Raw genomic sequence first — 22,994 nt, forward strand, 5'->3', positions numbered from 1 at the left:
ACTGGTTGCAGATGTTTAGTCTGAATCTGGTGCTTTTGTCCACCTATCAAATCCTTTATTATTCCATTGACCATTTACATTTTCTGGGAGCTATCATAACAGGAGGATAACAATTGGGGAAGGTTCATTGCTGCCTGGTTTGTTGTTGTTGTTTAGCAAATCATATTGGAATAAATCAATAAATCAATCAATAAATCACACATACCTAGGTGGCAAAACATGAATAAAAACACTGCAGGAACACAAACCAGAGAAGGTTTTGAATGTCTCACACAGACCTGTTTTTTAATATATAAAAAGATAATGCAAACTGATTCAAAGGCTTAGTTCAGTGGTCTTTGCAGTGTCTTGGATGGCAGACTCTGTCCAGAAGACTATTTGCAGCTGTTGATATTTCTCCACCATGGAGAGTGAATGACTTCGTGTTCCTCTCTGAAAGATTTTCTTGTCCTTTCAAGTGGGGACGGTAGCAGTGATGCTTCTAAGCAACCGTTAATCAAGAATCTTCTCCTGCATTATCATAAGGGCAGCTTGCTGGGACAAGACACATCTTAATAATTGGCATGCCTGGGTAGCAATTGAAAAAGAGAGGGAGACCTTCAACTGGGTAGCGAAGCCTTATCCAACAAAAATTAATTGTGGTCAACAAATGATGGATTGAGGTATCCTCCTCTCAAGGAAATCCCATTGCCTTCCGAGAGGCTTATTTTGAAGCTCATGAGAGTTGGTTGCAACAGGACTTTCTCTGAAGACCTAATGGCATGCGTTGGAATGCTGCTTGGGTGTACACAATGAATACAGGGCTAGTAAGGCGGGTATATTCAGAAGATGCTATTGACACTCAAAATGGGGGAGAAATTCTCATTCTAACACAGCTGTCCTGAGAGACACAAACAGATGCCCTTTCCATAGAATGGTTTCTGCCATGCTTTTCTGCCCGCCCCAAGGATGCCCTCAAATGCTCTTGGCTTGCTTTTATGTTGTTGTTTTTTTTTGGACTCACTTCTGTAGCACTAGGCTACAGCCCTGGTATTGATTTATTTTTTAAAAAAATAACATTTCTGGGGTTCTTTCATAAAACATTTAGAAATACAGATGAGGTTGATAGTTTGCAGCATGCCAGTAGTTTCCTGCATATGACTCAGTTTATTTGGAGGCAATTTAGGCAAACTGGCTTGCTTTTGTGGGAAAATGTGCTTTCGGATCAATTATATAATTGAAAATGTATATCTGCAGGAAGCTTGACGTTGCTGCAATTGAACTCAGTGGTGCTGGGATTCAGCTGGTTCGCACCAGTTTGGTAGAACCGGTAGCTAAATTTTGTTGAGTTTGGAGAACTGGCTGAACCCATGCTACTTCTGGAAGTCTGTTCTAGGCCTCGGAGGCCTGGAGGAGGTCTCCCAGGCCTAGAATGGCCCATCGGAGGTGCATTGATGTCATTTCCAGAGGTCCATTCTAGGCCTCGGAGGCCTAAGCCTGCATCCACACAGAGAACCAGATGTTCAGGTATTTGAATCCCACCACTGATTGAATTGATATATGGATTTCAATGGGAAATCCATTGTCCAACAACACTTTTTGGACTGGTCTGTTTCCAGATATGTGGATTTCATGTTCCAGAATTCATCCTCTGGCATGACTGTTGCTGGGAATTCTAGTAACTGAAACCCAGTTGGGAAAAAAGAAACTTAGTTCCTTAGTTGGGGAAAAACAAACAAACCCTGTTATCCCTTCTCAGTCAGATGCAAGCTGCTTGAATCCAGGGAGTACAAGCCCCAGCAACTGTACCACCAACCATCGCTGCACAGAAATTGCTATCATTTGTTGAAGTTCATGAGGAAAGAACATACACAGATCTTTCCTTGTTGCTGCTGTGTAGGAGGAAAGATTCTAGAAGAAATTGAATGAAGCAGTTTAAGTGAAAGATGACCCCAATTCTAGTTTCATGTTGCCAACGGAACAAAATCTTTCCTTTAAAAAAAAGTTAAATAAAAGAGTAGTGGGAAAGAGATCTCCCAAATCCAGTTTAAATCATTCCTATAGACCGGGTAGTAAAAAACATTCATTGTTGCTTCCAGGCAGTTTTACAAGCACACACTAGAGCTAAATTTTACATAACTGGGAAAATAAATTTTAAGCCCTTCTCCAAGAGATATTCCCTTTTGGTATAAATCTCCTTTGTGGTTTTTAATTTTATCCAGAGAAAGTCCCACATTAAAATTCATTTGGCAAGATAAGTTGGGCAAGAGCAGGTGAAAGCAGTGGATCAGGAAGATTAATAGCAAAAAAAGAGGAAAAAAAGAGGAAAAAAAAACCTGGGGGAGGAAATCAAAAGAGTGAACATCAAAAGGAAATCTGGATGCCTGTTTCCAGAAGACACCATGTAGGAGAAAATGGTTCCTTAGTTTATTTCAAGTGTTAAGTAAATTGCAAAGAATGACCAAAAACACTGGTTATACAGTAAGGCCATTTGGATTTCAGGACACTTAGTAGTAAATCTTTTCAGTAAAATGGCACAGTGGTCCTTTCCTCATTCTCTAAAGTGACTGTGATCCCTTGGAGGTTACCAAAATATAGTTGCCACCCAACATGGTCTGTGGTGAGGGTTAGTGGAAATTTCAATTCAGCAATATCTGGAGAACCACTGGTTCCCATTCTCTTGGAATGATCTTTCCATGAAGCAGAGATTTAGAAGAATTTACCTCTGAATCATCAAATATTCCCAAATTTCTCTGAATGGGACCCGATGAAAACAGATGCAGTTATGCTTACAGAGAAACTTTGATCATGTTCTTTTCCCCCCTCTTGCTTGTGACACCAAATCTTGGAAATGGGTTGGTTCAAACTCCCTGTGTACTCGTTAGCTTGGAATACTGTGTGGTAAGGGTTTAACACTCCATTCAGTCTTGAAGTTTGCTTTCCCAAACTTGTGTGTGGAGGAAGACCATGAAGGTTGGCTTCAGTTCTTTGAGAGGAATGTAAATCTAACAAACCTATGGAAATTGTGTACTATACTGGCAGTTCTTGAATAACAGAAACTTTGAGGCTATGTACAGTATATAGGGCTTGCAGGACCATGAATTATTTATTGAAAGTCACAAGATAGGATAGAGAGAAAGGATGAAGGATGTTCTCTAATGATATGGCAGTATTTTGTAAAACAGGGGAAAAATTAATTTGTAGTAGCCCAGCATCTACAGTTGGCTGGCATGGCTTTAGATAGCTATTAAATGAGTAGTTCTACTCTCAGTTCTGCACCCAAGATGTTGTGAATGCAATGAGTTCTTTTTAGACTTCGTCTAAAAGACAGTTCGATGCCCTATAGATGTCAGAACCCTGTCTTTCTATGGGCATGGGGTTTCTTCTTCTTTTTGGGTTCTGCCATTCTCCTAAGGGGGAGGGGGAAGTTTGGGGTTGCTGATGTGTATTTCCTTTGCTTTGTTCCTTGCTCTATCCTCTTTGATGTTTCTCTATTGAAGTAAGAATGGAATGTGCCTCCGGCCATCTGCCTTATCTCCTGGTGTGGAAGAAGTGGCACAGAGAGACCTAACAGCCTTGGAAGCAGTGCCTTATCACTCCGTTCCCATAGCGTTAGATTGGCCTGTTTGAAACATCCAGATGGACATTGGGGTGGGGTTACCATTGACTCTTTTGACTTATTGATTTGCACAAGAAACCCTCAGATCCTATCTTCTATTCCTGCTGTCAACATCTCCCATCTCTGTTTTACGAGTTCTGCTTTCTTGGGAGGATTGATTGAAGCAGGTCCTTACACTAGCTCTTCATGGATACTACCCTGAAAGAATTCAAGGTGGCAAGTGCTGTTTATTAGTTTGATTGACTTGTGTCCATGCTCTGTTCCTCTCTGCTACCATTAATGGAAAAGGAAGGTGGTTGGCATTATCACTGCTAACGAAATGCTCTGCCTATTTCAGAGATGGAACCACTTTTTGAAACTATGAATCTTTCTGTTGGTACTGTAGCTGTCTAGGTGTTCACACATGTTTATGCATGGCTGACATATTTTTTATTGATTGATTGATTTACTTAATGAAATTTTCTAGGTTTCCATCACACTCTGAACCATAAATTTAGTATATGCATTGGACTCACACAACAAACAAAATGAACACATGGTGGACTCATTTGTGATTCAGCATCTTATGTGAACACAAGCAATGCATTGCTTCTGTGACCCTTATCTTGTCTGAGACTATTTTGAATTATTAAAAAAGGCTTTTTGTGTAATGGTATCTTCTTGTATAATGGAATTTTTATTTTGGGTCTGGCTCTTATGTATTTCACAATTCTGCCATAGATGAGCTGAATATGGTTCACCCTGTCTAATCATACCATGCAGTAACTTTGCACTGAAACCTTAAACACCCTCACACCATCAAAATCTTGCTGTAGATAATTTAGGATTGGCCCAATTGTTAAGCAATCAGCAAAGCAACCAATCTGAGTATGAAAGGACCACAAAAACATATGTCAGAGTATGCACAGTCTTATTGCACTGAGATAACCTAGGAGTAAACACAGTAAACAGTGATCTATAGTAAATGGTGGTTTATATTACACTATCTACAATATCATATACCATAAACAATATACATACATGTGTTAATACAGCAGGATCCAACACACAGCAGTTACAGCAGGAAAACAGAAGAGAAGAGAACACAGCAGCAGAGCCTTCCTTTTATACAAAGGCTCTTAAAGAAACACAGACCCAGCTGTCTCTTAAAGGGACATAGACTCTGCTGAGTCATTCCCATCGTTATATCGTACATCTTATATTATGTAAGCTGGTTAGCTATTAAATCATTACCTTCACAATATATTAACATCTTGGGTACCTGCTTGAACAGAAAGGTGAGTTATAAATCAACTAAATAAGTAAATAAAATAATTTCTGATTGCTGCATTTTATATTCAAATATAGATGTGGTGGGACTTTCCGCATGAAGGGCCAATAATCAGGGTCAGCCTTAGATATCATGTGTTCTGACCTGGGTGAGGGAAAATTTGACATTCTATTTCAGATAAATGAGTTTTTTCTTTCCCCCCTCATTTTAAACAGCAAAACTTCATCTCATCCATAAGCTTATAAATGGTTTACATACATGACAGGAATGAGCATACATCCATGTTGGAAGTACCAAACTACTTTCATGGTGAAAGGATTTGCCATTGACATCACATAGCCCCAGGATGCCCAACTGGGGAATTCTTTCATGTTTCTGTGAAGTTGCCCACCAAAGTACCCATTTATCTACTTGTGGGTCACCTGCTTTTTAATCACTGGGTCAACAGGAGCTAGATGATGTGATGGGAGCTTGCCCTGCTCCTCAGCAGCAATGGGTGTTCATTGTGGGGCTGCCAATCGTCAGCCCAGCATTCTAACCTCATGAGCCATTGCACTATTAATGAGCAGCTGTTTTTTCTAGGTATTTTATATATGTACTTGGTACTGCTATATGTCCTCTAAAATCTCCAAATATCCTAACTAATGATGTTGCCAAAGAGGGTGGAATGGAATTTGTTTTTTATTTAATTCAGAGGATGGGGGTTGAGGTAGGCATTTACTAGAAACAAGTGTCTTAAGCTTCCCAAAGGGTTTCCATGCCATCTTCATGCATTAAAGTTAAAAAAGGCAAAACGATTATTAGATACTGATTTTTGGCAATGTAATTTGAGACTGAACAATCCAAACCCTCTCAGGCTACAGGATTTTTGTAGACTTCATAGTATCAGTTCAAGCTATGGCTTTATTCTGTTCCTAGTATGTGATTTTTTTTAAAAAAAAAAGCCCAACAATTCACCAACAATTACAGTATCTTATTTCCACAAATAAGCTTGGAATTTCTCCTCCCTTTGGGAACAATTTAACTCCAAAAAGGAATGATTCTAAATTTATGATGGCATAATTAGTTGATGAAAAATCCAAGTGATATTATAAATTAATTGAATAGCTCCAGTTAATGAATGATTCTATCATACTCATTAAGAAAGTAACAATTCCTGTAGAGGAACACCTGATCAGACATTAATTGGAACTGTTTATTATGAAGGCATGCTCTTCAATAACTCTAAACAGTTTAATTCAATTGAAAGCAATTCAATTCATTAATTCAAGATGCTAATAAATCATTTAATTAAATTAAAGCTATTCATTGGAGAATGATCACTGTTCAAGCAAGGTATGCCTATTCCTCTGGAAACTACAATAATTGTGTTCCTCATGAAGGGATTTAATGATTAATAATTATGAATCAAAATACAAAATATATTCTCAGGAAAATATGCATTTAGTCCAGCTTGAAGATTTCAGAATTAGTCTTAATTGGAATAGTCTCATTAAAAACAAGGAACAAGGAACATGTGTCGGGCCCTTGGGCGTAACCAAATGGTGATAAATGAAACTCAAACAACTGTTTTCACCATTGGATGGCACCATAGGGAGCTCTTTCTATATTCACAGGGGACAAAATGAGTATTTCTACTCTAAAGAACTGAGAAATGTAAAAAAAGAAAAGAAAGTTTGGCAGTTGGGAGGCTTGGGGGTTCGAGAGCTGAGATAGAGCAGAACTACTTCTTTAGCAAGTTAGACTTTTACTTTGAAACAGGCTATTTTGGAGGAAAAATGATTTTGATGTCAAACTTCCCCTCCCCCAAATTCTTTATATATTCTCTGGTCTCCTTGCAATTTAGCCCATGGTGGGACTTCAAGATTTGCTCTGTGAGCAAGATGAGTGGTCTCTAAATGAGCAGTCTATATATGATAGAGAATAGATAGATAGATAGATAGATAGATAGATAGATAGATAGATAGATAGATAGATAGATAGATAGATAGATAGATAGATGGATAGATAGATGGATGGACGGACGGACGGGCGGGCGGGCAGGTGGATAGATAGATAGATAGATAGATAGATAGATAGATAGATAGATAGATAGATAGATAGATAGATAGATAGATAGATAGATAGATAACCTTTATTGTCATTTTTTACTGTGGGCACAATGGCACACATTAAAAATTAAATTTAGTTGCTTGCTCTCAAAATGTAGAAGTACATAACACACACATACTATATACAACATTGTATAGACCTACACCCTTACATATAAGCAGTGCTTTTTTTGTCATAGAACATGCCAGAACGGCGTTCCGGCACTTTATTTTGAAGGGAAGAACTGGCTCCTTCTAAGCCGCCAGTTTGAGTAAAGCTCTGGTTCAGTGAAAGGAAGCTGCCTGGGGAAATCGGGGGCATCGAAGTTCGACCCGGAAACACTTCCATGGCCCTGAAAGCAGACCCTCTTCTCTGCCTTGGTTCATGGGGTTCCCCCACTGCCGCCGCCTGTCTTCACCCCCACGTTGGCTGCCAGGGACCAGGACTGGTTCCTGGAGTGAATCTCTTTGAGGGACCAGGCACGCTCCCAAAGCAGCAATGCTGCTGCCGCCTTGGTCACTCTGGCTCTGGAGGAAGCCTCTATGTCATCAGAAGCAGAGGAGGACAAGGTGACAGAAGACATCCCGGCTCCGAATAAGTACCCTCTCAAAAGCTGCAGCAATGGCGTCCATCAGCTGACGTTGCTCACATGATCTGCACCTTGGAAGCTCCCTAAAGCGGTTTCCCTCCCCTCCCGCTCTGAAAAGTGCTTTTGACTGGAGCCAGATGCGGCATGCTAGAAGCTTCTGCCAGTCCACCGGAGCTTTGCGTGAGTTCCAGTACCTTTTTTAACAAAAAAAGCACTGCATATAAGTAACATATAAATATTAATCATTGTCCATTTTGAATACATAACGGAAGGAGGAAGCTTTAGAGTTCACAAGGTTAATACTGTATGGAACAAAACTGTGACTGAATCTGGATGTTCCGCTTCGGATATCACAGAGCCTCCTCCTAGAAGGTAACAAGGAAAACAGGTTGTGAAGAGGATGTGTAGTGTATTATAAGTATACTGCCTGGTGGAAAGGCAAGATGTAAATCTAGAAAATAAGTAATTCTCAGAAACATCTGGAGCTAGACAAAGCTCCAGAAGAGGAGGAAACATTCAGGTGGATTCATGAAGTGGTCGAACATTTGGTCTCTCAAGTTATCCTCCTGACAGAATGGTAGTTGTTGGAAGTAAGTAAGTATGAGGATCAGATGTTTGTTCCTTGTTGGAGACCAAAAAGAGTCAAGAGATGGCTTCCCTGGAATAAGGAAAGAGAAGTCCCAGAGAGACAGCATCTTCACCCATGACCCAATACAGATAGGAAGAAGATGGCTGCCTTTGGTGAAATCCTGGTCTCTGGGGAAGGTCTGGGCAGAAGTCACTGAAAGAGGTTCTTCACCAAATGAAGGAGCTACAGATGTTCAAATGAGCAGATCCAAGCAAATAGCAAACATCTTTATTACAGTATTTCCCTACCCTTTACAATAGGAAAAGAGAAGTAGTTTGATAGAGCTAAAAATTTATCTGTATGATCTTCAAATTTAGAGATGACTGGGGAGATCAGGGCATGTTGTGGGGTATCATAAAAAGGATACTATATAAGCAGATCCAAGAAAAGTAAATGAGCAGCACTGAGCAGGATAGGTGTTGGAGGGGAATAATCTCTGGGACGCAGACTTAGGACACCTGGTAAAAACTGGGATCATGTTGTAAATATCTATTCTAATTTTTTTTGTTTGATCATATCCAATTCTCAGAGACTGCCTGGATTGGCCCCTGCAGTTTTCTTGAAAAGGTTTTTCAGACGTGGTTTGCCACTGCCTCCTTTGTAGGGCAGAGATAGAGTGACTGGCCCAAGGTCAGCCAGGTAGGTGGCTTTGTGCCTAAGGCAGAATTAGAACCCATGGACTCCGCCTGATGTACCAAACTGGTTCCCTGTTCTAAATAACTATTGTAAACAGCTTCAGTATATGTAATAAAAAAAAGGATGAAAGCTTCCCCTGTCTTGGTTTCTATATGTCACCTTTGCCAAAATATCCAAATACCTCTATTCTGGAAGAACCCAATCACACTGTGACACATCAATATCGAAAAGGAGAGAAAATAGATGTCTTTATAGGTGTTTTTCCATCTGCAGTTCTCCACTGCTGGGTAGAATGTGTTTAAACCTGTTTGATTACTAAAACACCACCATCCTGTGAATAAGGATTCTGTAATGAAATATTTATTTGCAGCTTGTTTCTATCTTCCCCTCCTGAAGCCATCTCAATTTATTTTCTAGTTTTGTGATTGTGGTGCAAACATGATTATACTTGTGGATCTGGCCTACTGAGGCAGATGGCATTTAGCATCACAAGACTAGTCTAAAAAAATGTTCCCTGAGAGAAGCAATCAAGATTGAAGCATTTTAATCCTGCTGTGCACACAACTCTTTGGGGAATTGATTATTGTCTTTGGCTTGGTGACTGCCAAGAAGACTCATTGGAAGCAGATCTTTCTGTGTTTGGCTTAGTATGTTGTGACACATGCCATCTGTGGAGCAGCAGTCATAATCTTGAGCGTCTCCAGAAAGAACTGCCAAAAGACTTATACCAAGAGCCAGAACAGGAAAAAAATGATTTCCAATTCACGAGCAGAATTTGTAGATGTGATTCCTTTGAGAGAGAGCTGGCTTGGAATGGTTAGTCATAGTTAAACTCCTTCGTATCAGTATGAATCATTGACTTCCAAAATACAAAAGGAAGGATTGCAGGGATATGTGTGTCTGTCAGTGGGAAACGGTGACAGATCTTGCAGTGGATTAAGAGGACAGGTTGTCATTCACATATAGATAGTTCTTGACTTATGGCTGATTGCTTAATGACCATTTGAAGTTACTATGGACTCCAGAATAGGTACTAACGACCAGGAATCAAAGATCTGATGGCTTCTCATGTGATATTTTGGTCATGTGATATTTTGGGGCTCAGCAACCATCCATTTTAGACCGTTTGCAACATCCCAAAGCCTCATGACTGCGACTTACAATGTTTTTTATGCCAGAAATAACACTAGCACTTAGACTTATATACCACTTCACAGTACTTTACAGTCCTGTGTTCAGCCTATTGACCCAACAATCTGGGTCATTTTACTGACTTCAGAAGGATGGAAGGCTGAGTCAACCTTGAGCTTGGTGAGATTCAAACTGCTGAAATGATGGCAGTCGGCAGTCAGCAGAAGTAGCCTGCAGTACTGCCTTCTAACTACCGCATCACCATGGCTGTAAAATCGCTATTTATTTTCAATTTCCAGCAAAAAAAAGCTCATTGTGGACAAGGGGTTCTCTTAACAATTATGGTGTTTGCTTAATGATTGTGGCCTTTGCTTTATAACCCCTGTGTTTGCTTAAAGGGCTCTCACAAAAAAAGCCATAAAATTGACTCTTCACACATGACTTGATAATGACCAGCATGAATTACGACTCTAATTCTGGTTGTAATTCAAGGACTACCTGTATCTGAATGGCCTGCTAGTCAGTTGGTGAAGTCTCAAATAATTTCCAAAATTCTTCTTGCAGAGTTTTGCCTAGGAAGTGAGTATTTGAAGAACAGAGATTTCATGCAATGGAGACCTGAAGCCAAGGAAAGTCTGCAAGAGCTGGAATCAGTACAGGAAAGTTGGCATGAGATGGTTAGATTTTTTTTTTAAAAAAATCTGGGCGATTTTATATTTGTCCAGTACAAATTCTGTCTCACTCTTTGTTTGCTCAGTCTATTGGCAGATAGAGTGTTAGTTTTGGGATGCTGATCCCACCTCATTAACTGGTTGCAATTAGAGTCTTTTCTTTGTGCTTTTGTGAAAATAAATAGCTTTTCCTCTTGATTACTCCAGTGTTGTTTTTGTAATTGAGCACCATGTACTCATAAATTACTTGAAGTAATGTGGAAACTGTGGTTAAAAGCAAAATATGGGAGCCACGATTTTAAAAGCTATTTCCTGCTCCGTCTCACCCAGAATCCAGGTGAGCAGAGGACTTCTCCACATTCAAAAACAAATGGTGGCCCTAATACTTCTTAACTAGATGTAACTCTTTTATCTCTTTAACTCTTTTGATTATCTGACCATAACCAAACCCGCTGGAACTCAGGTAGAGCAGACATCAAGATGGAGACCCCAAACAAAGGTCTGTTTCCTAGCACCAGGTCAGCATCTTATTGGATGAATTGCTGATCTGTGTAGCCTATTTAGCCACTTGTTTTGCACACTGAATGAGTAGACTATGGGCCCATCAATACTGCACACAGAATCCAAACTCTATGGTTTATTTTCAAAATACTTTTTTTTTTGATTTAGAGACCTAAACCCAATCTGAATTCAGAACATTTGAAGGGACATTCTCATACGAGCCCCCTAGATTATTAAAATTTCTCTGAAAGATGGGTAGATATTCTAAGGGTGCTGCATGTAGGGATCCCCAACCCCAGGTCTGTGGACTGGTATGGGTTTAGGGCATGCCAGAAACTGGGCTGTGTAAGCAAATGAAGCCCCATCTGTGGGATGCAGACAGCATATGAAATGATGCCCCCTCCAGTCCACAGAAAAACCTCCCTCCACAGAATCAGTCCCTGGTGCCAAAAGAGTTGGGGGCCGCTGATCTACAGTATAGTGGAAAGACGAGATGGGTCCAGTGGAAGGAAAAACAATAAATAAACATTTTTGCCTGAAACAAAGTGCCTGAAACCTCTCATTGACAGCTTATAGTTTTCAGGTATGCAACCAAGAAGCTCTCTATTAGCTAAAATGTTCTCAGGATGCCTATTATATCTATAGGAAGATGGCCTTCCTTACATAGTTGAACTAGTGACTCCTAGCTGTTCAAGGTAGCAGAGTCAGCAGGGTTGGAATTTAGCAATATTTGGAGGGTCACCGGATCTCCACATCTATTTTCTTCCTACAATATATTTTATATGTTATATGAAGAAGCTTGTGGTTTCCACCATTTTTCAATCAAATGACACCCTTTTATTCAAGTGTCTTGCGTTATTATATTAAACAAATAAAGATTGAGGACAGCAGAGCATTAGGGCAACTTGTTTCTGTAAAGGTATGCAAAGTTAAGATTTTCTGGTTGGTTTAGCATCTTCCCCCCCCCTCTTCATTATGCTGTCAGGTAACTGAATGTATATAAATAGCAATAGCTATTTAGACTTATGTACCACTTTATAGTGCTTTATTAAAGGTAAAGGTTACCCCGCACATGCGTGCTAGTCGTTTCCGACTCTAGGGGCCGGTGCTCATCTCTGTTTCAAAGCCAAAGAGCCAGTGCTTGTCCGAGGACGTCTCTGTGGTCATGTGGCCAGCATGACTAGACACCAAAGGCGCACGGAACGCTGTTACCTTCCCACTGTAGTGGTCCCTATTTTTCTACTTGCATTTTTACGTGCTTTCGAACTGCTAGGTTGGCAGAAGCTGGGACGAGTAACAGGCACTCACTCTTTTACGTGGCACTCGGGATTTGACCCGCCAAACTGCCGACCTTCTGATCGACAAGCTCAGCGTCCTAACCCACTGAGCCACCGTGTCCCCTATATAGTGCTTTATAGCCCTCTCTAAATAGTTTACAGTGTCAGCATATTGCCCCCAGCAATCTGGGTCCTCATTTTACCAAACTCGGAAGGATGAAAGGCTGAGTCAACTTAGAGCCGGTCAGGATTGACCTTCAGGCAGTGAGCAGAGTTCGCCTGCAATACTGCATTCTAACCACTGTGCCACCAGGGCTCTAAATCTAATAAAAATTTCACTAGAACAAGGAAAACTCATTTAATGTTGTCTTTCAAGAGCTAGTCAAATAAATAAAAACTGTGGTGTTCTTTTTTAAAACTTTGTTTGCTGCCCAGAGTTACATATGTGAGCTGGGAGTCTATATATATTTAATATTTAAATTTGTAATTGAAGATTCTATTTAATATCTATTGAAGAATCTCTGCGGCCTATTTTAAAGGGTCCTGAGGGTAAACAATTGCATGCATTGCCAGGTTTTCCCCAAAATAAGACCCAACCAGAAAATAAGCCCTAGCATGACTTTTCAAGTTGCTCGTAATATAAGCGCTACCCCCAAAATAAGCCCCAGTTAAGATTGTCAGCCAGCATTAAGTACTGTATTTTCCCCAAAATAAGACCTAACTGGAAAATAAACCCTAATGCGTCTCTTGGAAGAAAAATTAATATAAGACCCGGTCTTATTTTGGGGGAAACATGGTAATACAACACAAAACACAACTGAAAAGGAAGGCATATGGAAGGGGGAAAAAAGTGAACATGTAAAGACATAAGCTGGAAATTATAATGGCAGTTGAATCTCCAGTAAATGGCAAACTGAAGAGAGGACCACATTGTGTCCAAAAATCTTCTAATTGCAGAAACTGGGTGGTTGAAATCTCTCTGGAGTTAAAGAGAGATCGTGAGATTAATCATACATTATGTGTACAGCTGCATTTTTCAGAATTGATGGCAAGACTCCTGCTTTTGAAATCAGCTGAGAGTCGCTGAATTCCATCGTACTTATAGCTGCTAATGTCGCCATATGGAAACATTTGGTTTGTTCATCTTTTAATCACTTTGTACTTTATATTTTTCTTTAGCTTTCTTTAAAAATTAAGAACCTTTGGGTTTCAAGTTTTACTGAAATCACCTAGTACTTTAATATTTTTTTAAAAAAAGAACAGGTTAATTGTGAGTTTAAAGATTTGGATTTTCTGGAATATACAGCAAGAGTATGATTATTGTTGGCTTTGGAAAGTTTCACACGGATTAGGGCTCAGATGGAGTCTGATGTAACATTTTGATGTTGATTTAAAGGAATCTCTTCCACAAGAAAAAGTTTAGCTTACACATATACTGCTAAGACTTCTGAAGATTAGCTATTACTGGGCACCAGATACCTACTTTAAAAGGAATGTTTGACTCACAGCAAGAGGACAGTTTTGAACTATTTAACCCTTTATTAGCATTGGCTGGTGTAACTCCAGACTATCAACCCCCACTGGATAAAACTGAAACTGATTTACAGATGGGATTAAAAATAACAATTTACAAGGGGATATGGCAATAGTGGATTTACAAATGAAAGATGAGGACTCAAAAATGGAAAAATAAATGCTAATGATTATAAACCAGACGAGTGCTTTGAATGATTTCTTTATAGAAATTTACAAGAGGGATTTGCTGGAGTTGCTATGTTGGAAGTACAAAGAGGGCTTGATAAAGATGAAGAAAATAACTTTGAGAGAACGGAAGAGGGAAGGACAATGCAAATGCTGGAACTTTCCTTGAGGATTTTAAAGACTATCTGCAAAAAGAAGAAAGAATACAAACTTAATCTATTTGGCCAAGGTTAAAATAATGGACTATTATTTGGAGGAATGTTTAATGGCTTCTTGATTAGGACTGGATGACAATATTTTATTTTATTTTATTTCAGGTAATATTTAATTCTTTTGGGGGGTTGTGTGGGATTGAATTTTGATTATTTCAAGAGAGGAAACTGGTGGGGATTTTTTTTTTTAAAGGAAAGGACGAATGGAGATTGGGTGTAATAGATGTAATCTGTAATAATTCTGCTGTCATTTCTGATAACCCCTTTTGCCTGCTGGGGGTGCTGCTGTTTAATAGGGAGTGAGGAAGTTTTAGAGATGGATGTATAAAAACTATGGGAAGATACGGAATGAGAAGATATTTGATTTTATTTTAAGAGACTGATAAGTTCTTAATGTTGATTATATTTGCTGGGGATAAAAGGAGAAGTTTTCTCAGAATGTGTTGGTTTGTTTTAATTTAAAACAAAAATAACTATCCACTCCCACCTCAAAATAAATAATATGGGACAGGAAGCTTGGAAAGTGTCATGAGGAGTGTCCTTGATGCTCATAACTGTTGTATTGCTACAGCACCATAGAGTTGGAACAGGAGTATTTACCTTTTTCCTAGGCTAATCCATCTAGATCTATCTTAAAATGACAGAATATAACTAAAATCAATATCAGAAATCTTTCTCTCTCTTTTTGTATTCTGAGCTTTTTATTCAGGCAAGAAGACAAATAGCTATTAATTACAAATTCTAAGTCTGCTTTTGCTAGGGTGTAACTCTGAGGTTTTCCAAATTAATGTAGTCTACAATTCCTCCTATGCTGCAAGATGCAAAATTGGAGCCAGACATATCACTTTTCTCATGGCTGGGATTCGTCCAGTTTCTATTCCAGAAACATCCTGCTATGTTCAACCAAATAACTTCACCCCTATATTAATGCCATATTTTTGAAAATTGGTGCCATATCCTGAATGAAATGCTGGCATGTCAATACCCTTTTATGACACATGAAGTAACATTTTAAAATGAAATACTACTCATAGGAGCTGTTGAGTGTGGCACTGGATGTAGACAAGCAACATCCTGTCTGAATTAGATATAAAACTAATTGTGCCAGGCTAGCCCAGAATTTACAAAGACTTTCATACCAGCTTGGGCACAAATGTTGTTGAAACAGGCAAGAAATCCTGATAATCAGTTTTTAAAGTCAAGTTAGCTTTGGGAATATGCTTGAATAAGTCAAGTTAGCTACAGCACAAGGCACAATCAAAGTTTTTGATTCTGAAAGTGAAGACTGAATTCCCTGAGCTATAGCATTAAAAAATGGGCCATAATCAAGTTTATGATTAAATTTCAATTATATTTTATAAAAAATAATTAACTTTCACAGAAGTGAAGAGATACAGGTACACAATGGCGGACACAATGGTATAAATACAGATCATTGAGAAACTGCTTGCAAGAGATTAAAAACAGACTGTACAGCACCGCATCTGAAAATTGTGTAATAGCCAATGGGATTTTTACTCTTTCTACTCTTAAAGTAATCCAATCCATAACTGATTAATTTTGGAACACTGCCTTTAAAAATTCACACCCTTGCCCCGAAGAATTCTTCTCAATTTCCCCTCAGAAGGTTGCTCAAATATACTTTAACATTGAGCAATTATTATTATTTTTTAAAAAATGATGATGGTAGAAAAAGACATTCATGCAGTTTTACACCACCGTTAGTCTCTGATTCTAATATAAGGCAGATCATTAATTTTGTTTGTTCTTCTTAAAACGATGTCTTTCCCACTGAAATAAGTATTTAGTACTTTCCATGACAAAGTCAAAGCAGGCTTTGTATACTGTTTAGAAAGATACCAGTATTATGAACTAGGTTGTTTTAAAAGAAAGACTTTGCCATATTTGGAATACATTACATTGTAGAAAAATCCTCCTCCATTAATTTTTTACTGAGAAAGGAAAAAGAATTTAAAAGAAACCCAGCAGGATGCTTTTTGAGTTCGGCACAACGACACTCTTTCGGGTGGCCAAAAGTCCTGATTGACACCTATGTGTCGTCTTCTGTTTTAATAATGTGAAAAAGAGTGACGTTGAATAGGACCTGGTGCCCATTATTCCAGGCATAGAGAGCTCTATCTCTGGCATTGTAGTCAAGCATTGATATATGGAAATATTGATTGTGAAAAGGTATGTCTGTATATTCATACGTGGAGGTTTTTGTCGAGTATGAATAGTAGACCTTGGCTCCGGTTAAGTGGGAATTGGTGACGTACAAGGTGCCACAGATCATGAAAGATTCACCAGCACTTCGCTTGGGGTACCCAGTATTCCAGGTTTTCATCACTTCTAAGGTATCCTGATTCAGTTGACTGATGACAATGTTGCCTGCATTCTGATTAGTTGCGTAGACAGCCCACAAGCCTATCTCATCGGCCATCAGATCGATATCAGAGAAGCCACCCCAGGTGTAGGGATAAACGTTGTGAAAACCAGCATACTCCAGGCTACGCTGAGCAAGCACCTGCCCAGTATCAAAACTGTACTTGATGATGATGTTGCTCTGATATTTGTTGAAATAGAGAGACCCATTGTAGACAACATGATTAGTTCCTGCCCATTTGAAAGGGAGATTGTATGTCCTGGACTCTGCACCGCTGACAAAATCTGCTATGGATTTGTATTCACGGACAATTTTGTTGTTGGTGTAACTGTCCATATACCAAACCTGAAAATGAGAAGAAACACATGTGCTTTGGAAAGTCAAATCAATACACTATTTTAAATACTTGTATTATTCATCTCCCTGCCACCCATATTTTGACTTACTTCCAGTAGCAAAAGAAAGCCAAATGCTCAAGAATGGATGCAAACAGTTACCAAAAGTTTTTCAAAATGGTTGCAAAAAAGTGTAGATTTGCCCTTCCATAAATAAGAAAACAATGTATTAAGATTCAGTATTTTAACACTGCAACATCATCTAGGCTACAACTTCATTTTCTTTATTCATGTTGCAGTAAGCTTTGTTTAAATAATATGAAAGTTATAAATTTCTCTCTATGTGTTATGTAAGCACACCAAGGAGATATCTTACCTTAAAACAAGCCATTTAGATATTTAGTAGCAATAATGGTAGGCACAGTACTATTAGTGTGAACAGGAAGAATCCCTCCCTTCCATAGTGGAGTTGGGGGTGAATGCCAAAAGAAGTAGAACTAAAATGTGGCTTTGTGAATATGTCTCTATCTATCTATCTATCTATCTATCTATCTATCTATCTATCTATCTATCTATCTATCTATCATATATATGATAGATTCACCTGCCATCAGTCCTTCGTGACCAGCCCATTTCCATTTTATTTATATGTATATATATATATATATTCTATTTCCATTTCCATATATATCGTGTTTCCCTGAAAATAAGACCCAACCAGAAAATAAGCCCTAGCTTGATTTTTTTAGCATGCATATAAGCTCTACCCCACCCAAAAGCCCCAATTAAGATCGACATCAGCACTAGGGGGTGGGCATGGCCAGCACAGGAGGCAGGGAGCGCGCTGGGTCCAACGGTGTCTGGCAGCGGCCACAGTCTGTGCAGGTAAGTCTGAGTGCTGTAACCACCAGGCTGGCCCTCCAAGCAGATCTGTGTATGAGGGGGAGGCAGGCGATCCCAATGTGTGGCGGCACCTCCAGCAGCAGGTGGAGGCAAAGGCAGGAGGCAGGCGATCTTGTCATGCCACGCAGCCGCCTGCTCTGGCACTGCCATGGGCAAGCCGAGAGATGCCCACCCACTTCGTCCCACCATCTCTTGGCTTGCCCGTGGCTGTGCCGGGGCAGGCGGCCATGTGGTGAATAGGGATCACCTGCCTCCCCTAAGCCTCTGCCTGCTGCGGTGTGAGGACGAACCTCCCACGGCTGCCTGCCCACTCTATCACACTGTTTTTCGGCTTATCTACAGTTACTCTGGCAGCTGCATGGCATTTCCAGATTATGTTCCTCCCCCCCGCACATCTGCCTCTGCCTGCTGCTTGGACAGGTAATCAACTCAGCTGTGCTGCAGGGCTGCACAGCCCCGCAGTGCTCTGGGTAAGGGGCCAGCAGGCTGTGGCTGCTGCCAGACACTGTTGGCCCTTGCCTGCTTGCCGTCTCTACCCACGTGCTGGGTGGGTGGGTGGGTGGGTGCCTAGCTGGACTGATCACCCTGATCACATATATACATACATACATACATACATACATACATACATACACACATACATACATACACACACAGACACAGACACACATAACCAGGTCTTATTTTTGGAGAAATATGGTATATGTAATGAATACATACAGACAGTACATACACACACACACACACATAATTTTATATATTTTAATTTTTCCATACTGTTTCATATTTTTATGCTGTATTGTATACTATCCAGAATCCCTCTTTGAGGATGATGAGCAGTTCAGAAATGTGAAATGCAAATCCATAAATCCATCCATCCTCAAAGATTTGAGGGAGTTCTAAGGTTTACAGTCGTAAAAAAATGTTAAATGCTAAGGTAGTCCTTCTTGCTGAAAATGAGGTCGTAGGGACTGAACATTGTCCATAAAAGTCAGCTGGAAAAGAAAAATGAGGAGACAGAAGGAGAGGTGGACTGACTGAATTCATTATGTATCCTGGAGGAGGTCACAGCTGGCTCTTCTACTGAACAGGTCCACTCCGATTAGAAGGTGAGAATAACATTGTTTGAGAATAATAATAATAATGTTTTTCTGCAGATTCTACTTTAGCATTCCAAAGTTAAAATAAGAAGCCCCTCCTCTCATCTGTCCCCCTCAATCAAGATTTCCATTCTCATTTGGCACGATGATTATGGATGTGAAAACTGTACCCCATTTGCTAGACTTACAGATACAGAAAAGGATTTATTTCTCTCTAGCAATCAAGCTGCATTGGAAGGAAAATGAGATTAGATGTATAAAGATGCTTTGTATGCAGATGGTCCTAGTTCATCTCCAGTCAAATGGATCTCTATAACTAGTGTTTCCTTGAGCCTTTGGGGAATCATCGCTAGTCAGAATAAACTTTAAATATAGCAGACATTAAAGTTTAAGACAAGCTTATTTGCCTGTTTATTTAAAACACTTTCATACTGCCATTCATTCTATTTAGAATTTCAGAGATAATAAATCAACTAGAAGAATTCCTCCACGGCTCCCAGCAAGAGAGAATATAAGCTACGTACTCTGTTGTTTTTCTCAGAGGCTAATGGATCTGTCATCCAAGCTCCAAACCGGGTTCCAGATGTCTTGACCGTAATAGGACCGGTGATTTTCATCAATTTGCCGCAGGCTAAAAAATAAAAAGAAATCAGGACATATGGTAACTGCATCCATCTTCCTGGTGGGAGTGGGGATGGATTAAGAAATCAGTTTTGCTTTTAAGTGACCTTCCCCTCACATTTTGTCCCATTCAAAGCAACAGCTTGTTCAGCTTCTCTAAGGAAACAAAGAACTGTTTAGAGGTAGTCCTCGGCTTAAGACTACAACTGAGCCCCAAATTTCCATTGCTAAGTGAGGCAGTTGTTAAGCGAGTAGTCTGTTTCATTTTACAACATTTTCCAAATCACTGCAGTTAAGTGAATCGTGCAGTTGTAAAGCGAATCTGGCTTCCCCCATTGACTTTGCTTGTCAGAAGCCAGCTGGGAAGGTTACAAATGGTGATCATGTGACTCTGAGACTGTCATAAATACATGCTAGTTGCGAAGTGCCCGAATTTTGATCATGTGATCATGGAGATACCACCCAGGTTGTAAGTGTGAAAACCGATCATCAGTCACCGTTTCCAATGCTTTGTAACTTTGAAAGGTTACTAACAAATGGTTGTACAACAAAGGACTACCTGTTTTTAAAGAACATATAGGTAAACTATGGTCTCTGGATCACCCTTTCCAGCCTTACTACAGTAAACTGTAAAAAAAATAAGAGATGTTTTTCTTCCATTTTGAGCAGAAAACACAAAATTATAATGTAAATCCTACAAAAAGCTAGGTCTTTTTTTAAAAAATTGACCCTCCTGTTACAAAGATTTAAGGAAAATACCTAAAGTAAGGGTCCCCAATCCCCGGGCCATGGCCCACTACCGGGCTGTGACCTGTTCAGAACTGAGATGCCCAAAACGGCGGGCAAGTGCATGCGCATCCCCGTTTGTGCAAGCAGCGGGCCAGTGTGTGTGCTCCATTTGCGTGAGCGGCGGGGTGCGATTGGCCACCGCTCGTGCAAATAGGGCTACATATGCGTGCGTGCTCCCGCAATGGAGCTTCTCGTGCCCGTATGCCTGCCACTCGCATGGAACCATCCCCCCCTCCCCCGTGCACCAGTCCACAAAGCCAGAAAGTTCGCAAAAGCTGACCTAAAGTTTTCTGCTGTTCTGCTTCTGTTATGCAAAGAGGCATAGAGCAGGAGGGGGAGATTTTATTTTATTTTTTTAAAAGAGGGATACATGTAAAAAGAGGGCAGCTTTGATCATGGAATTGCAATTCCCATCTTGTGTTTTTTGACTCCTCCCCCCACCAAAAAAGATGTCCTTGATCACATAATCCTGATCTTGGGAGACCTTTTGCCTTTCCTGTGCTGAATTTAGCTGTCCTTCAGCAAAGGCTGCTCCTGCCTACTTTATTTTCTCCTTCTGATTGTTTATAGGCAGGCTAAATGCATGTAAAATGTTGCTTTTCCAGTATGCCTGTGGTGTGATGCCTTGCTAGAGATTCTGCTGTACAAGGGCTGTTGGTCCTTTCCTATTATGCTGAAACGTGATAATGTGTCGCCTTGTTTACTGCAGTTTAATCATATATAACAGTTTTACCTTGCTGTTAGAGACCTTGAACATTCTTACTTATACAGGATATAAATATTTTAAAGAAAGAAAATAAAATGTAGGTTTATGCTCTTGTGTGGCTTTATCACACCCGAATGTATGTGCTTTCCAAGTGGAAGGCTTGTATAGCAGTCTTAATGTTTTGGCTTCCCCCCCCCCTTTAATTAGACACTTTAAAAAAGGTATAAAGAGAGATATAAAGACAAGAAAAAGGATAAACACAAATGAACAAATAAGGAATTTCAAAATATTAAGATTAGTTTTCTATTACACCACTATTTAATTATGAATAGCTGAATATACCATTTCATTTTAAAAGATTAGAAATGACTTTTAAGCTCTAAACTGACTATGAAGATCAAGAACCATGGTCAACACAGTATAAATCATGGAATAAGATGATGTGCCACATTAAATTCAATTTATGCTATTAAAAAGTCTGTTCTAATTTAGATATGCTATAAAATTGAAATATGGACATTATGCATACTGAAACATAAATTTTGGGTGAAGTATGAAGGAATGGTTTCTAGTCTGAATCACATTCTATATCAGATTTACTTTCAAGGCACAAAGTTATTCTAAATATAGAAGATATCCCACAATTTAGCATTTCTCCTGAGTGGATCAAATAATCTTTCAAGGAAAAAGCATATAATATCATTTCAACAGTTAGTACGTATGTGTGTATATATGTTGGGCTTTACAACTTTGGCATGAAATGAAAGCTAATCTGTTATCCTTCTTATCTTTTCTACTACTTTCTCCTATTGGTATCTTATGATTACAGTATTTTGTTGTTTGTATGTACAATAAGAGCTTATGCAGCAGAGACAAATTCCTTGTGTCTCCAATCACACTTGACCCTAAAGCGATTCTATTCTATTCTATTCTATTCTATTCTATTCTATTCTATTCTATTCTATTCTATTCTATTCTATTCTATTCTATTCTATTCTATTCTATTCTATTCTATTCTATTCTATTCTATTCCTACTTCTACTCCTATTATCATTACATTTCCAACGATTTTTGGATAATGAATCTTCCAATTAGCTAAGAGAACTGGAGTAGAATACCAACAATAAAATACCTAATACTATTTATTTTTTGTTAGTTTAATATTCAGAGTAAATTTAATGTCCTTCTTCAACTGACTTTCCCACTGTTGTGTATCTATTACTGCATCCCAGTTCTGCATTTATTGTTCTACAGTCTTTCAGTCTATCATTTGTAAGAGATCTATAGCTAAAGCAAGATGACCTCTAGGTCAGCAGCTGGAAAACAAAGTTATCCCTATCAGAAACACAGTCAACCTATTGGATATAAATGAAACTATAACACAAGTTTTATAGTTGTAGAAGAAACATAAGAACAGAATACAGCATTAAAAACTGAATTGATTTCTACCTTCATCTGAGATCTCTCAAATTAACTACACTTCAGAGATCTGGATTTTGAATCTTCTTTTAAGGGAATGCTATACTTCTTGTTAACCTTAATAATGTGTGACTAGTGAAATGAAAAAGTGTTGTCTGCTAGCAATGGGTTTGGCATAAGGTTGCCTGCTTTGGGGATTAAATAAGGCAATATTCCCCCATTTTTCTATTTTAATTTAAATTATGGTATGATAGTTTGCTGCCCAGAATCAAATGGATTGAGCTGGGAGTTAGAGAAATTGAATAAAACGATTAAACAAATATTTCCCCATTCTGCTTTTCATCATTGCTTTTTTCTTATTTACTCCATATGTCTGACAAATTCCATTCAAAGGGAATAAAATATCTAGCTTAATGGGATTTATTTAGCAGTG

The 22,994-nt window shown here is 39.2% G+C and overlaps 1 protein-coding gene across 2 annotated transcripts in view; it reads right to left on the reverse strand.

The window, feature by feature from the left end:
• Nucleotides 1-15,768: 15,768 nt before the first annotated feature.
• Nucleotides 15,769-22,994, reverse strand: part of OLFM3 (olfactomedin 3) — a 198,771-nt gene continuing 191,545 nt past the window's right edge. For both annotated transcript variants that reach the window (XM_083358491.1, XM_083358490.1), the window contains exons 5-6: nucleotides 19,551-19,657; nucleotides 15,769-17,033 (exon numbers count right to left, since the gene is read on the reverse strand). In XM_083358491.1, coding sequence (XP_083214617.1) covers nucleotides 16,356-17,033; nucleotides 19,551-19,657 — 785 coding nt within the window. In that variant the 3' untranslated portion in view covers nucleotides 15,769-16,355. The remainder of the gene's footprint in view (nucleotides 17,034-19,550; nucleotides 19,658-22,994) is intronic.

Source organism: Vipera ursinii (genome assembly GCF_947247035.1).
Source record: "Vipera ursinii genome assembly, chromosome: 3".
In the NCBI taxonomy this organism is placed as follows: domain Eukaryota; kingdom Metazoa; phylum Chordata; class Lepidosauria; order Squamata; family Viperidae; genus Vipera; species Vipera ursinii.